The sequence below is a fragment of the Lepidochelys kempii genome, chromosome 11 (genome assembly GCF_965140265.1).
Source record: "Lepidochelys kempii isolate rLepKem1 chromosome 11, rLepKem1.hap2, whole genome shotgun sequence".
NCBI classification, from domain to species: domain Eukaryota; kingdom Metazoa; phylum Chordata; order Testudines; family Cheloniidae; genus Lepidochelys; species Lepidochelys kempii.
In genome coordinates this window covers 4,775,082-4,792,590 of record NC_133266.1, presented here as the reverse complement: position 1 = coordinate 4,792,590, position 17,509 = coordinate 4,775,082, and the positions used below count along the sequence as shown (strand labels likewise).

Genomic DNA, 17,509 nt, shown 5'->3' with positions numbered 1-17,509 from the left:
ACAAGGTAGAAAATGCATTTTCATGGGGGATTTCAACTATCCTCATACTAACTGGGAATGTGTCACCTCAGGGAGGGATGCAGAGACAAAATTTCTAGACACATTGAATGACTGCTTCTTGGAGCAGCTTGTCCCGGAACTCACAAGGAGAGAGGCAATTCTTGATTTAGTCTTAAGTAGAACACAGGATCTGGTTCTGTTCATCCTGAATATAGCTGAACCGCTCAGTAATAGCAACCATAAATGTAATTAAATTTCACATCCTTAATTGGGGGAAAATGCCAAAGAACCGCACTACAGAAGCATTTAACTTCAAAAAGGAGAACTACACAAAAATGAAGAAGCTAGTTAAATGGAAATTAAAAGGAACTGTCACAAGGGAGAAATGCCTGCAAACTGCATGGACGCTATTTAAAAAGTTTCAGAGTAGCAGCCGTGTTAGTCTGTATCCGCAAAAAGAAAAGGAGTACTTGTGGCACCTTAGAGACTAACAAATTTATTTGAGCATAAGCTTTCGTGAGCTACAGCTCACTTCACTGGATGCATATAAATCTCCCCACTGTATTTTCCACTGAATGCATCCGATGAAGTGAGCTGTAGCTCACAAAAGCTTATGCTCAAATAAATTGGTTAGTCTCTAAGGTGTCACAAGTACTCCTTTACTATTTAAAAATATCATAATAGAGATTCAAACTAAAGCTATATGCCAAATATAAAAATAAAAGTAAGAGGACCAAAAAAACGCCACCATGGCTAAACAAAAGAGTTGGTTAGATGCAAAAAGACATCCTTTAACAATTGGAAGTCAAATTCTAGTGAGGAGTCAGAAAGGAGCATAAACTCTGGCAAGTCAAGCGTAGAAGCATAAGGCAGGCGGGCCAAGAAAGAATCTGAAGAGCAACTAGCAGGAAACAGAAAAACTAACAGCAAAAATACTTTTTAAGTACACCCGAAGCAGAAAGCCTGCCAAACAATCAGTGGGGTCACTGGACGTTAGAGGTGCTAAAGGAGCACTCAAGGAAGACAAGGCTGTTGTGGAGAAGCTAAATGAATTATTTGCACAACAGAGGATGAGGGGGAGATTCCCACATCTGAGCCATTTTTTTTAGATGACAAATCTGAAAAACTGTCTCAGACGGAGGTGTCGGTAGAGAAGGTTTTGGAAAAAAGTCACCAGGACCAGATGGCATTCACCCAAGAGTTCTGAAGGAACTCAAATATGTGTGGTATGTAACCTATCACTTAAATCAGCCTCTGTATCAAATCACCGAAGGGTAACTAATGTAACACCTATGTTTAAAAGAGGCTCCAGAGGCTATCCTGGCAATTACAGGCCAGTAATCCTAACTACAGTACCAGGTAAATTGGTTGAAACTATCATAAATTACAGAATTACAGGACACATAGACAAACACAGTTTGTTGGGGAAAAGTCAACACAGCTTTTGTAAAGGGAAATCATGCCTCCCCATCTACAATTCTTTGAGGGGGTAAAACAGACACATGGAGAAGAACGATCCAGTGGATATAGTATACTTGGATTTTCAGAAAGTCTTTGACAAGGTCCCTCACCAAAGGCTCTCAAACAAAGTAACAAGTCATGGGATAAAAGGGAAGGTCCTCTCGCGGATGAGTAACTGGTTAAAAGATAGGAAACAAAGGCTAGGAATAAATCATCAGTTTTCACAATAGAGAGGTAAATAAAAGGGTCCCAATGGATCTGTACCGGAACCTGTGCTAGTCAACATGTTCATAACGGGTGTGGAAAAAGGGGTGAACACGAACGTGGCAAAGTTTGCAGACGATACAAAATTACTCAAGATAGTTACGTTCAAAGCAGACAGCAAAGAGTTACAACGGGATCTCACTAAACTGAGTAAGTGGGTCACAAGATGGAAGAAGAAATTCAGTGCTGATGAATGCAAAGTAATGCACACTGGAAAACATAATCCAAAGTACACATAAAAAACGATGGGGTCTAAATGAGCTATTAAAACTCAAGAAGGAGATTTTGGAGTCATTGTGGATAGTTCCCTGAAAACATCCGCTCAGTGTGCAGCAGCACTCAAAAAACCTAACCAAATGGTAAGAACCAATAGGAAAGAGAGAGATAAAAAACCCCAGAAAACATAATGCCACTATATAAATACGTGGTACACCCACACTTTGAATACTGTGTACAGTTCTGGCTGCCCCATCTTTTTTTTTAAAAAAAAGATACATTTGAATTGGGACAGGTACAGAGAAAAGATAAGGGCAATAAAAATGATTGGGGTATGAAACAGCTTCCATACAAAGAGAAATTAAAAAGACTGGGGCTGTTCAGTTTAGAAAAGAGATGACTAAGGGGGGATATGATACAAGTCTTTAAAATCATCCATGGTGTGGAAAAAGCAAATAGAGAAGCGTTATTCATCCCTTCACATAACACAAGAATTAGGGGTCCCCTGCCAAAATTAATAGGCATCATATTTAAAACAAACTTAAGGAAGTACTTCTTCACACAATGCACAATCCACTTGTGGAACTCATTGCCAGGAGATGTTTTGAAGGACAAAAGCATAACAGCGTTCAAAGAAGAAATAGATAAGTTCACAGAGAATAGGTCCATCAATGGTTAATAGCCAAGATAGTCAGGGAGGTAACCCCATACAACTGGGTTGTGTCCCTAAACTTCCAGCTGCCAGAAGCTGAGACTGGACAACAGGGGTTAAATCACTCGAAATTGCCCTGTTCTGTTCATTTTTTCTGAACTATATGGCACCGGCCACCGTCAGAAGACAGGATATGGGACTAGATGGACCATTGGTCTGACCCAGTATGGCTGTTCTTATGAGTTTAGCTCCTGGTTGGCAGATGAAGAGGGACCTGCATGTAGGAAGACTTTGGCAGGAAGACTTGAGATAGGAATTTAGAAGTGGGGAAAAGGAAAAGTCACCTTCTATTCAGATTATTTTGTAAACATGGGATATGCCTGCACTACAGCAACACAGCTGCAGTCATGCCACTGTAGTACAGACACTTACGAAAGCCACGAAAGGGGGTTTTCCATTGCTGTACTAAATTCACCTACTTTAGAGGTGGTAGCTAAGTTGAGGGGAGAATTCTTCTATTGATCTAGTGGTGTCTACACCGGAACTTAGGTCAGTTAAACAACATCGCTTTTCACATGAGTGACATAACTAAGTGGACGTAAGTATTAGCTTACATCGGGTCTTAGCTTTCACAAGTAGAGATCCCTCAACTTTCCCAATGGCTCTTAGCTCCCTGGATTTCAATCACACCCACCATCAGTTACAGGGGCACCAAGCACAACAAGGTTATTTAATATGTGTACGACAGTAATGACCAACCTCGCACACCAATAAGGGGGCTCCCTCGTGCTAGGTGGTGTGTGGGTGCGCACGTGCAAGGCATGCACAGACACATGCCAGGCACCCGCACACACTCACCTGCCACACACAAGACACACGTGCACCTGCCACACATGCACACTCACCCACCATGAGCATACACACACAGTCGCCCGCACAGACACCTGCCACGCGCCCGCAGACGCGGACACGCGCGCACCTGCCACGCGCCCGCAGACGCGGACACGCGCGCACCTGCCACGCGCCCGCAGACGCGGACACGGACACGCGCGCGCACCTGCCACGCGCCCGCAGACGCGGACACGGACACGCGCGCGCACCTGCCACGCGCCCGCAGACGCGGACACGGACACGCGCGCACCTGCCACGCGCCCGCAGACGCGGACACGGACACGCGCGCACCTGCCACGCGCCCGCAGACGCGGACACGGACACGCGCGCACCTGCCACGCGCCCGCAGACGCGGACACGGACACGCGCGCGCACCTGCCACGCGCCCGCAGACGCGGAAACGCGCGCGCGCACCTGCCACGCGCACACGCCTGTTACACGCCCAGTCTAAGGGCCACAGCCCCGGGGCCCGGTTTCCAGACGTGGCCCCTGCGGCTGGTGGCGGCCGGAGCCCAGGGAAGCCGGGCGGGGGCAGCTCCCATCGCCCCGCAGGCTGCGCGGCCCGTCGGGGGCCCCGGCTACGCCCGGGGCGGGAAAGGGGCGCACCGGGCGCGGGGGGCGCTGGCGGGGAGCGGAGCCGCCGCGGGGGGGAGTCTCACCTCGCTCCCGCCGGCCCATCGTCACGGGCCCGTCCGCGCCCGCCCGCCGCCAGCAGCACCGCGGGCCCCGCCCAGCCGGCGCCGGCCCCGACCCCGAGCGTCACTTCCGGGACGGGGCGCCGCCCGCGGCCTGTCACCTAGCAACCCCCGCGCCTCACAGCCCCTCCCCTCGCACCCCTCCCCAGTCCCCCCGGCACCCCTCAAATACCCGCCGACACCCGCCCTCGCATCGTCCCCCGCCTCGGTCCCCAGCACAGCCACGGCCCCCCCTCCTCCCCCTACACTCCCCTTCCCCCCCGGTACTCGCCACCCCCCGGCACCCCCCGTCCCCCGACACCCCCCGTCCCCACCCCGGCACCCCGCCTCCCCCCCGTCCCCCGACACCCCCGTCCCCACCCCGGCACCCCGCCTCCCCCCCGTCCCCCGACACCCCCGTCCCCACCCCGGCACCCCGCCTTCCCCCGACACCCCCCGTCCCCACCCCGGCACCCCGCCTCCCCCCCGTCCCCCGACACCCCCCGTCCCCACCCCGGCACCCCGCCTTCCCCCGACACCCCCCGTCCCCACCCCGGCACCCCGCCTCCCCCCCGTCCCCCGACACCCCCCGTCCCCACCCCGGCACCCCGCCTTCCCCCGACACCCCCCGTCCCCACCCCGGCACCCCGCCTCCCCTCCCTCCCCCGACACCCCCCGTCCCCACCCCGGCACCCCGCCTTCCCCCGTTCCCCGACACCCCCGTCCCCACCCCGGCACCCCGCCTTCCCCCGACACCCCCCGTCCCCACCCCGGCACCCCGCCTTCCCCCGTTCCCCGACACCCCCGTCCCCACCCCGGCACCCCGCCTCCCCCCCGTCCCCCGACACCACCCGTCCCCGTCCCCACCCCGGCAGCCCGCCTCCCCTCCCTCCCCCGCCACCCCCCGTCCCCGTCCCCACCCCGGCACCCCGCCTTCCCCCCCGTCCCCACCCCTGCAGCCCGCGTCTCCCTCCCCCGACACCCCCCGTCCCCGTCCCCATCCCCACCCCGGCACCCCCCGTCCCCACCCCGCCACCCCGCCTTCCCCCCCGTCCCCGTCCCCACCTCGGCAGCCCGCCTCCCCCCCCTCCCCATTCCCCCGACACCCCCTGTCCCCACCTCGGCAGCCCCCGTCTCCCTCCCCCTCCCCCGACACCCTCCCTCCCCACCCCGGCACCCCGCCTTCCCCCCGTTCCCCGACACCCCCCGTCCCCATCCCCACCCCGGCAGCCCGCCTCCCCTCCCTCCCCCGACACCCCCCGTCCCCGTCCCCACCCCGGCACCCCCCGTCCCCACCCCGGCACCCCGCCTTCCCCCCCATCCCCGTCCCCACCCCTGCAGCCCGCGTCTCCCTCCCCCTCCCCCGACACCCCCGTCTCCGTCCCCACCCCGCCTCTCCCTCCCCATCCCCATCCCGGCAGCCCGCCTCTTCCTCCCCCATTCCCCCGACACCCCCCGTCCCCATCCCGGCAGCCCGCCTCTCCCCCGTCTCCATCTCTATCCCAGCAGCCTGCGTCTCCCCCCTTCCCCCGACACCCCCCGCCCCCAGCCTGCCTCCCCCCCCCACACTCCCCCAGTGCCCCCCATCCCCACCCCGGCAGCCCACGTCTCCCCCCACACACACTCCCCGGCGCCCCCCACCCCAACCGCAGCTGCCCACGTCTCCCCCCACACACTCCCCCAGCACCCCCCAGTCCTCAGGCACCCCCTGTCCCAACTCCGGCACCCCTCCAGCAGCCCGTGTCACCCCCCACTCCCCCAGCACCTCCGTCCCAACCCCAGCAACCCGCACCCCCCATTCCTCTGGCACCCCCCCCCCCAGCACCCTCTGTACCAACCCCAGAAGCCCACATCACCCCCAGTCAGGCCCTGTACAAACTCCAGCAGCCAGCATCACCTCGGACTCCCCAAACACCCCTGTGGCCCCTCAACAGGGGACGGCAGAGATCTATTTTAAAAATGAGTAGGGAACCATCCATTGTGCAAATTGTTTACCCCCAGCCCTAGTGATTACTTCCCTTATCTTCACCCCCAGCACATTTTGTCAGGCACGGAGGTGCTGGAACAATGTATATGTGTATAGTGGGGGTGCTGAGAGCCATTGAACCAAACTGTAAACCCTGAATATGAGGGAAACCATTTCAAGCCAGGGGATGCAGCAGCACCCCCAGGTCCAGCCCCTATGTCAGTCATGCTCAGTGCATTCCATTCCATTGAAAGCTCTTCCAGGTACAGCCCATGCGGCCTTTCGTCTTTGTACAGCACCTAGCACCAGAGGGCACGTCCCAGAGACGGCTCTTGTTTGACTTACAGCAGATGTTTTTAGAAAAACATCTTGATTTTAAAATGGCCAGCAATAGAGCATTCACCCCCACCGTTGGTAAATTGTTCCAGTGGTTAATCATCCTCAGTGTTAAAAATTCACACCTTCTTTCCAGTTTTCAGAGTAGCAGCAGTGTTAGTCTGTAGCCGCAAAAAGAAAAGGAGGACTTGTGGCACCTTAGAGACTAACATTTATTTGAGCATAAGCTTTCATGAGCTACAGCTCACTTCCTCGGATGCATTTCCAGTCTGACCTTTAAGCCAACTTTAAGCCTTTGGATCTTGTATACCTTTGTCTGCTACATTAAAGGTACCACTATAAAATAGATTGAGCTCCTTGAGGCACATAGCTACTGTTTCTACTGAAATGTGAGGATGTGAAGCATTATATTAGTGAAGATTACTTAAAGGGCTCTAGTTTTGCTCTCAATTATTTTTAAAAGTTGTCCCTTTTCCACATGAAAGTTCTAGTTCTGAATGACAGCATACTTTGAGCCAGCTCCATTCTTACTTCCTTAAACTCAGAACAGATGATGTCTCTCCCTTGCCTGGTATGGTGGTTAAAAATCCCTCCGCATTTTTGCAGAAATGATTGTTCCAGGCAAAAAAAGTTAAATTGAGGTGACAGGTCCCAATCCTGCCATTTACAATGCACAGACATGCTGCTGCAGCCCGATAGACAGCCCTGTTGATTTCAATGCGGCTTCAGGTTGTAGTCTGCCTATACATTGAAAACTGCAGAATCAGTGCCTTAGAGAATATCAGTTAAAACTAAGTCATATAAATAAGTCACAAACGGACTAAAATTTTAAAAATACTCTTATGCTTATTGTCAAGCTCTGGGACAGTCACAAGGTTGCACAACAACAAAAAGCTGCCAAATAGCTGCAATTTCTCTCCAACAAAGCGTGACTCTCCTCCCCAATTCTGAATATAGCCTGAATATTCCCTTGTTTGTATAAAGAAATATCCAAAAGTCAAATAAAAACATACCTAGTAAAGATGGGTTTTCCCCCATTCTACAACAGGAGTGTGTCCTTGCAGATGGTATTTCACATAGACAGCTACCTGCTGGAGCTTACTCGTGTCTAACAACCTCTTTTCGGCATGAGCAGGAGTTGAACACTGTGCTCCTGGTTCCCATCTCAGTTACGCAGGCCAGTTTTTACTGTATAACAAAAATCAGAGGCATTTGCTTTACAGCATGAGAGGGTGATCGTTTTTTATTTCCACGATCTTTGCATTTATAAGAGGATCTTTGTAGATTTAAACATTCTAACTCATGGATGTTGAGAGATGCTTTCTGTACCATGTTATATACTTTGCTTTACTTTGAACAGACTAGTCTAGTGTTGCAGGCAAATGTAGTATGTGAAGCGTGTAAATTTGCTGTTTTGAAAACATAAAATAAATGAAGGGAAAAACAAATTGGAAATAAATATTTTGTTTTATTAACACTCAAAGTGCCATTATCTATAGTCGTTCCATAGTTCATAAGGTTACATCCAGTAAACCTCTGCACCATAACCTTTCAAAAATGAATAAAAATTTGGAAGAAAAAGCAATCTTTCATTGTGCTAATTCTTGCAGGTCCTCATGCATGATCAACCTAAACAAAGATGTGTACCAACAATATATAAATTTCATATAAACAAAGTCATTGGTCAAACACAAAATATAAACATGGCTTCTTTTACATCCGATACAAAAAAAACCCAACCCAAACAAAATAAAAGCCATTTACCAGCAAGAAAATAAAACAGGTAAATACATAAAAAAGTAAAAAAAATCAAAAAAGTTTTTTATACATTTTTACAAGCACAATTTTGAGAATGTAACAAAGTCAAAATGTGCACGAAAAGTGGAAGAAACCACACCGTACCAGGCAATTAGTAGGTCCTTTGTTTGACAGAGTATACTGGCTCTTTTCCTAAACTATGGATTTAGAGACATTCAACAGTGCACTGTATACCTAGCATGAGGATTTTTACTTGGGTATCACTTTAAACATTATACAGGATTTTTTTTTTTAAGCCACAAAAATGTTAATCAAAATGGAAGTCAAAAGTTTGACTAGTATTCTTGAAAGGAGTAAGCCACATTTTTAAAGCATGTTCTTATCTCATGCGCCAATCAATCAACAATATAGTAACATGCTTTATCTTTTCTAATACCAGAAAACTAGAAATGGGAAAGGATAAAGAAAGAGAAGCATTACCATTAAATGTAACACATAGAACAGGAGATGGAAAAATCTGACTTTTCCAAGATTGATTTTTTCCCCCCCCTCACATTTTTTCAAGTAGCTCTGAGAATTCAAAGATTGCTTTCCCCTTTTCACAACAGTGGATTTTCTCCGTATCACTGACACATTAGCATTTTGGTTTTTTACAAAAGTCTTAAAGAGAAATCCCACTGTTGTCCCTCCAGAGTGTTTTAATATACTTCTAAGTACAATTCATGTCCAATTTTGGAAATACAAATACATTTTGAATGATTAAAAACAAAATTAAAAAAATATTTTCTGAACATCAGCCAGCTGAAAATATATTTATCTAGTAAATTATCTCTCAAAGCTTTTATATATTTAATTATTCTAACTAAACATAGTACCCTTAAAAAACAAGTTCATAAAAATGTAGAAATGAAACTGTGGAATAAGACAACTGGGATATTTCTGTGTGTGTGTGTACACACCGCGTACGCACGCACACAAAGTTCATATACAGAATTACAAGTATACTTTAAAGTTGGGAAAGTTGTTAGACACATTATAGAACTAGTAAGCAATGCTCAACTCCTGAGTTCCTCAACCAAGATATAACCATAGGCTAATACACTTGTACACAAGATATTCCATTTAAAGCAGCAACAGCAGTGCAGTTACTGATAGCAACATCTCAAAAGTAATAAAAAAACATACATCCAAACAGTAGTACATTGCACACATACTTGATTCTCATACGCCCATCAACAATTGGTCAGAGTATTAAATCAGTGTACAAATTAAACATTTTCAAAAATGTGCAAAAAAGTCAACATTGATAGAAAAAAACACCTTTGTGTATACATTACAAACTGTGCCCAGCATTCAACTGAGAGTAAAAACATATACAGAGAGAAACTGATAGATTAAATATAGAGAATTTAACAGCTACATAAAAATGTACATTAGATCAAAAGGGCAAATTTACACATTTATTCATAGCATTGTGAAAATTAAAAAGCCTACTTTCAAACTTATCCAAGTCTCCAACATTTATTTACAATGATATTCCATTAAATGAACTGTGTGACATCTGAGATGGCAGACAAGTTTTAACAAACCATTTACATTTTAGAATGAATGACATCAAGATTTAAACCAGTATTAGCGAAAGATAAACACTGTGAAACTGACAAAAAATTCAATGCTTGTCTTTATATCCACATTTATATATTCTTGGGGGAGGGGGAAAGAAGATCTATTATAGGGGGAAAAGATGCAAAACTTTCTGAAATATTTCCCACCTTACATTCAGTGTAAACCCATATTATCTTTCTTCTCTCCTCCCCGCAAGGAGCCTGATCCTGCAATCCTTACCAGCAGGAGTCCCACCAGCATAACAACTGAATGATCAGGGCCAAATTTTCACTAATTTTTATCCAGTTTTTCTCCCCTTTTAAAAAAATAATGGAAAAAAAAAAGCTAGTCAAAATGAGCTTACTAAATTCTGTCCTTTCAATACGTGAGAGGTCAACTGAATTACACCTTTAGTTGCTACAGATTTTCCCCAAGGTATTGCTCAAATATGATCCAAAAAAGGTACTGAAGTAATGCCAAAGAAATTTAAAACGTAAATCAGCCAAACAAAGGTTAAATGCAAAAGCACTCTTTGTTCCTGATGTGGAGTTTAATGACTTAGAAATCCTATCTTGGGGGAAATTCTGCTCCCTCCAGTGTGCATTCGTGGCTCTCCCCTTAAGGGCAGTGGAAGTCCCTTGTATCTAGGGGTGAGATTTGGCTCTTAAATTAAAAGGACTGCTTCCTGCAGCAACCTCTGAAGTCTTCTGGTTTGCTATGGCACTACGAGCAGTTCAGATCATAAATCTACTTTTCTTCATGGCTTTCCTTAAATGCCCCCAAGCTCAAACTTGGCTATAAAGAATATCATAGGAAAGGAATTTAATCACCAAGTTTGTGCATTATGTTAGTGATGTCAATAAGATCGTGTAGATCTTTTTTCAAACTTTTCCTTTTAATGCTGGAATGAATTTTGCATCTCAAAACAGCAACGAGGAGCCTCCAAACCTATCCTTAAAAATGGGCAGTGCTGGACATAACTTTTACTAGTACCTGTTTTATTCCATTTAGCAATAGTTTACTGGTAGATAAGGATGAGTAATAGTACTAATCTACGAAACATCACTTTTGGCTCTTGTAGAGGGGATAGAAAAGCTTTGGTTTTTTAAGTGATTTGACACTGCATACTTGTCATGAATACAAGATAGGAAGTTCCCAGCAATAAGAAATGGTATGGGCAGTAATACCTTTGCTATTCCAAAAAACACCATATGGGTTTCCATTCAAGCACACAAAAATATGCTTTTTTTATATTCATGATAAAGTTTAAAGAACTAGACGATTAAAAAGCTAACAAATAAATTTACTTCTAAACAACTGTAGATCTGACCAATTTGCTCAAGTCTCTGAAGCGGCAGTTTGACACTGGTCAATGTTGTCTGAAGGAATGGCTTACTATACTGCACTGTACCTTCTGCTTCTAGCGGGAACGCTTTCATTCAAGACAATGGCAGAGTTAGGATTATTTAAAAGAAGAGAACACAATATCATTGGAAACAAAGGTAGCTCATTTGAACTATCTGCTAATTTGTGCAGTAGTATTGGCTCTGTCTTAACACTTTTCTTAGCCAAACTTCCTTTATTATAGTACAGTACCACGTATAGCAAGTGGCATGTCTAAGCCTATGATCTTGGGCAAGTTATCTAGCCCACGTCTCAGTTTTCCAATCTGTAAAATGGGGATAACACTAACATCCTTGTTGGAATGTTTGTACAGTACTCTGAAAAAGGAGAGCACTGTAGGTGCTAAGTATTTTTATCATTTAAAAACAACTGTAGTAAATTCTCAACCTAAAAGTCTGCTACAGATACTAGTTAAAGTACAACTTTTGATGTAGTTAGTGAGTTCTGCCTTGGAAACTTGCATATATTTTTAAAGACTATTTTGGTGGCACTGAATAATTAGACGGCCATATGATTTAAATATGGTGTCTATACAAAAACAAAATTAAGGCATACAGATAAAAAGGCACTAGCTGAAGAGACAGCTGTTAAATTATTTTTCAATATTATAACCAAAAGGACAGTTTAGCTCAATTTGAAACGTACCCTGAACTATTACTCAAAAATTTTGCCTAAAAAATTGGAAGGAATTATGTATGCATAAAGTATAGTTTGTGGTTTAGATTAACTGAAATTCTACTCAATTCTTTTTTGTAAAGTAAGCATTTTCTTAAAATCATCACTGCACATCATTCTCCCCTTAGACAGGACTGAACTTGTACCAAAGCACATTGTTTGTTTTTACAAATGGAGTCTGTGCCAGCCATAAGTTATTCATATTTTTCTCCATTTCAATCAGATAGAAACCAGCTTATTAAAAAATACACAGAAAACTGTAGTTTAATTAATAAGCTTATTTCTGACTGGCTGAAGTACAAACCTACTGGTTATATAAGCCAATAAGAATGCAGCATATCAGAATTATGCAGCGACTAGCTCACTATTAAAACCAATTTACAGACAAGTTGTTAAATATTTATTACTAAACAGATGTAACAGAAATAAAGTCAGTGTAATAAAAAATAGTTGCCAGATCAACAGCTCCTGATTTGAAAATAAGCATTTCTCCTCTCCCAATAAATCTTGACACTTCTGTAAGCCCAGTTCTGCTTTGGTATTGACATAGGAGGAGACCAAAACCCTGTGACAACATTCTGTTCCACTGACATTTTCTCATAATTGGACGTAGTACTCACAAGTTAACGATTCTAAAATACTCTAATGTTAGTTGGTAGGTTATTCAAAGTGGCGCAGAGAAATCTTGCTTCATGACCCTCATCTTCAATGGGATTTTAATTATGCAGCTCCATGCACCTTCAGAATTATAGACATAAATTGTATTAGTTATACTGCCAGTGATGTGCTAGATGCCTTATGGACATGTAGGGATCTACTGCACCATCATTAAAAGCAGATAACACAAAAACCATTTTACCTCAACATGATCTTACCAAGTTTCCAAAAATGCAACATGCAAGGGAATGAATGTACTGCCTGTTTCTCAAAAGGCAGAATTTGACTAGCTTCAATAGTTCCTATTTCTAGCTCAAAATATAGTTTTATTTTATACAGTAATTGTTTAAAGGGTTATACATAAGTAGCTTAGATCGGTTGGGAGGTTCTCCCAAGGGTAAAAAAATAGTTCAGTCCTTCTTGTGATTCATATGACAAGATCTTAATCATGAACAACAAAACTGGTGAAATTAGTCATAATTAAAGAGGTACTATATTGCCTCAGTAGCTTTCTGATATGTCCAACAATTTACAATTCAGATGGAATTATATTTTAAGGGGAAAACTATGCCTAAAAGTTTTTAAAACTTTGTATTATTCTGCAAGTTCTCTCTTTTCCCAATCTCAAACCAGTTTACCATTGTCAAGACAGAAAGCAATCTTTTAAAAAGGCACAAAAGCAGCAGTCTTGGGTTTTTTTGTTTTGTTTTCCAGTCACAGCTAAGAAATGACACTGCAGCATAGAGAAGCCAACTCTGCCTTGCAAATAGGGTATATTTTTTAAAAACTTCAAGCTTCAGAGAGCAGTTTCTTTTATTGATCCAAGAGTATCTTTAAAATTTCTGAGTGCTGCAGTTAAACCTGGTTACATTTTCCCTTTAAAGTTCATTTTTTGTACTTTTTGGTAATATAAATGACTTTCTTACCCTTTCAGATACCACTGTCTATATATGTACATTTTCAGCTTGGCTTTTGATACCTTCTTAATTCGTTTGAAATCAATTTCAGATATATGGTTTGTACATTATGTAAACTATTAGTCTACAGTAGAACCTCAGAGTTTCAAACATCTCAGGAAAGGAGGTTGTTCATAAGTCTGAACAAAATGTTATGGTGATTCTTTCAAAAGTTTACAACTGAACATTGACTTAATACAGCTTTGAACCTTTATTGTGCAGAAGAAAAATGCGGCTTTAACCATCTTAATTTAAATGAAATAAGTACAGATAGTTTCCTTACCTTGTCAAACCTTTTTTTAAAACTTTCCCTTTACTTTTTTAGTAGTTTACATTTAACACTGTACTGTGCTGTATAGTCTTTGCTGCGTTTTTGTCTTTGCTGCCTGATTAAGTACTTCTGGTTACAGATGAGGTGTGTAGTTGACCAGTCAGTTCGTAACTCTAGTGTTCATAACTCTGAGGTTCTACTGTATTTTAAAGACAGTCTCTACATAACTCCCCATACTGTCCCCACTGCCACTAAATTTTGCTTATGAAGCAAAGGTCCTTTACAGCACAAAGGTTCATGCAGATTCTTTCCATAGACTGCTTCCATAGAGTGACAAAGAAGCCAAAGAAAGTGAACACAAGTTTACTTTAATTTTGGCTCATGGGTTTTCCCTGACTGAACTCTCATCTCATGCATGTAAACCCTGCACTGCTGCTTACCATGACCAACAAAATGACCAACCAGATAAAAGTCACAATAATCACAGAAAACAGACAACTAGAATAGGCCACCTGTCCAAAATATTGTGATCGTGACCCCAATAGAAGAATAATTGTTCACCTACTACAGGTAAATGGATTAGGATAGATCCAGACTCCTAGTTATGCTGCTGATACACAATTTAGCAGCTAAATTCGCAAAATAAAAATTCAGAAACCTCAAGAGTCTCTGTCTCGTGAGCCAACACTTTAATTTCTCATTGTAGCCCCAATACATTCATTTCTTAATTTTCATGCACCTCAAGCTTTTGATAGTCCTAATAAGGACAAAAAGCACAGTGGACTCTTGGAACCATTACACAAAGTCTTGCCAGAATGGTTTGATGTCCAAAGCATCAGCACATTCCGTCTTTACATAACTGTGAGGGTAAGATAGGCAACCAGTGAATCAATCATACTATCAAGAATCAAACTTAAGTTATATAGGTCAAAGAACTTATTTCCAAACTCTCTCTCAAATTCTGTATATTGCATACTTTTATAAAGATGGGAGGGTTTGACTTCTCTCTCTAAAGTGAAGTCAGTTAGTAAATGCTTCTCATCAGTATTTTTCAGTGGAGCTGTTCAAGGACTGTGAGATTTTGTCTCAGAATTTTACTCTTTTACTGCCCTGTTCTAGAGATGGAAAAGATAAATAAACAGTTTATGACTGTCTGAGATCTAGCACAGTTTGATCCTTCTGGATTGCAAAATTGTAGACTCATACTATTTAGTTGCTTTGTTCCTTTTACATCTTTGGTCATTTTTAATGCAAAACTCAGCATGACACATTGTGCTGCTGCTCTTTGTTTAGTTAGACTTCATTTTCAAAATTCATGTACAATTGCTACGTCACACAAGCAGCTTTAAAAATATTCCACTTTTTCTGTATGGTCTGTCCCTGATGTTTCTATGTTGACTGCTTTTAATGCTTTCCCTAGGAAAGAGGCATTTTAAAGTTTTTTTTTATCATCATTGCTGCTTGAAAAATATGACCTAAGAAGTCTTGAAGTGCCTTGTTGTCAATTGACACTAATGGAATTAGACACAAGGAATTAGAATTCATTTTATTTCAGGGACTTTTTCTAACATCCTAATAACTGGATTGTGTTATTAAAACAATCGCATTTAAAACAATTTGAGAAGGATTATTATATTCAGAAAAAAGAAAAGGAGTACTTGTGGCACCTTAGAGACGAACACATTTATTATTAGTCTCTAAGGTGCCACAAGTACTCCTTTTCTGTTTGCGAATACAGACTAACACAGCTGCTACCCTAAAACCTGTTATTATATTCAGTTGCATGACCTTCAAAATACATTCCTTCTCAGTCTCTGACAATTGTTCTGAATGTCTTATTCCTTGGTGTTCATTTGGATAGTCAGATAATGCATACAGTAAATAAGGATTAATTTTTTTCTTTGACATTCATTGGATGGTGAACGACTTTGTAAGACACAAACCGGTGTGAGATAATCACCTAAGGGAAGTGACTCCTCCCACCCCCTTAACTTCTATAGTAAGTGTATCTTTGGCAGCTGCAGGGGGTAAGGATTCTCCTGACTTATTTCTATTTATCTGTTGATCTTTTTGGTTATTTTTTGTTTCTTCATTATGGAGACTACCCCCTGAGCTTTGCAGTCTCTAGAAGTTTGGATCTATAATAATTGATTTACCTGTAATTTTTGATCTATGAAGGTAACAGAATAACTTTATACCAGCTCCCACCAACTACTGATTTAGGGTTACGCTCCTGCCTTATTTTCTTTTGGTCACAAAGGAAGTGTCAGGCAGGTGCTCTATTATGCAGAGCATTCTCTACTGAGGGTTCTAAGTTCTTTGAGCTTTCTAATTAATTTCCAGAACTGTGGGTTCATGCCTCAAGTGTGATATTCAGAAACTGATTAACAAGCTAAAATATAACTTAAAACCCTCAGCAGCAACTACCTACAGTACAAAGAACAAATCACAGATAATGATTTTATTCTCCCTGCATGCTAGCTGCTAATGTATTTTTCCCTGCATCCTGAGACAGTCAGCGGTGTTAGAAAATGTTACAGTTCTTGACAGTCCAAGTCACATGTCTGTTTTCCCCTTAGTTAAGGAATGAATATGTACTAAAGTGCTTTATCTGTGAACCACATCAGTACATTACAGAAACAAAAGGTTCTAGGTCGGGAGGGGGGACCCTCATTCTAAATACAAAAATTTAGATTCTTGCTTATAATCTAAGTGAAACAAAGAATCAAGAGAAATATGTTTTCTCTCTTGTCTTTTTTCTCCTTTTTTTGTACAAAAATAAAAATAAAAGTGCAGTCAAATAGAAAATAAATGCAGTAGATGCAAGCTGAGTTGAGGCAGGCTGTTAGTGATAATGTGCAAATGTGTGTCTTAGCAGTTCATCTGCAGATGGTCGCAACTTGGCCTCGATAAAAATCCGCTTGAGGAAATCCCGACCATGGTCCGAGACATGAGGTGGCAGCTGTGGATTGGTTGGCTGGGTGGCAATTTTAAAGATGGCAGCCATTGCTTCATACTCTGCCCAAGGGGGTTTCTCAGTGAGCATTTCTACCACTGTACAACCTACGCTCCTGAAACAGAGGTGAAAGTAAAAGAGCAGGTTACAAACAGAATGATGTTCTCCCCCGTGGAAACAAAAACTACAACATGGAAGCTTACTGAAATGCCACAAATGGAAGATTGTTGCCCACACATCATTGCAACTCAATTCAATTGAAAAAACAGACTTTTATCACGTCTATAATTACACACTTGATTTGAAGGTCATGCTAGCTACTGCAAATCACAACTTATGTCCTGCTCCACATGTCAGCTAACCTGAATGCAATTATTTCAGTGGCAGATGTTTATGTGACTTGCTCATGTGACCCTGGAATCCACCTTGTGCCTATAATTTTCCACAAACTGAGACTGAGAACTTTGTTTGGACAGTAATATTCCACTCACATGGGAGAAGGTATAAAAGACCCTTGGAAACATCTCCATTTTGTCTTCATGTCCTGCTTCATTTTTCTGGACTGAATTTCTAACAAGGAAGCTCTAAACAAGGACTCATAATCCCCAAGCTATTTGGGTAACTTCCAGATAGACTTTTTCAAACTAGCAGTTTATTCCATCATTGTTTATTCCATCACTGATATAAGAATTTATGCATATAATCATTGCAATGAATTCCTCAACCATTTTAAACTACTTCTTTTCTCTTAAAAATAAATCTTTAGA

General features: G+C 43.3%; 2 protein-coding genes across 2 annotated transcripts in view; both read right to left on the bottom strand.

Moving 5' to 3' along the window:
• Window positions 1-4,232, bottom strand: part of ERCC3 (ERCC excision repair 3, TFIIH core complex helicase subunit) — a 47,210-nt gene extending 42,978 nt beyond the window's left edge. The window contains exon 1 of the mRNA XM_073305013.1: window positions 4,144-4,232. Within this exon, the coding sequence (XP_073161114.1) occupies window positions 4,144-4,162 (19 nt within the window). The 5' untranslated portion in view covers window positions 4,163-4,232. The remainder of the gene's footprint in view (window positions 1-4,143) is intronic.
• Window positions 4,233-7,908: 3,676 nt separating this feature from the next.
• MAP3K2 (mitogen-activated protein kinase kinase kinase 2) overlaps window positions 7,909-17,509 on the bottom strand; it is a 92,524-nt gene continuing 82,923 nt past the window's right edge. The window contains exon 17 of the mRNA XM_073305011.1: window positions 7,909-16,857. Coding sequence (XP_073161112.1) covers window positions 16,632-16,857 — 226 coding nt within the window. The 3' untranslated portion in view covers window positions 7,909-16,631. The remainder of the gene's footprint in view (window positions 16,858-17,509) is intronic.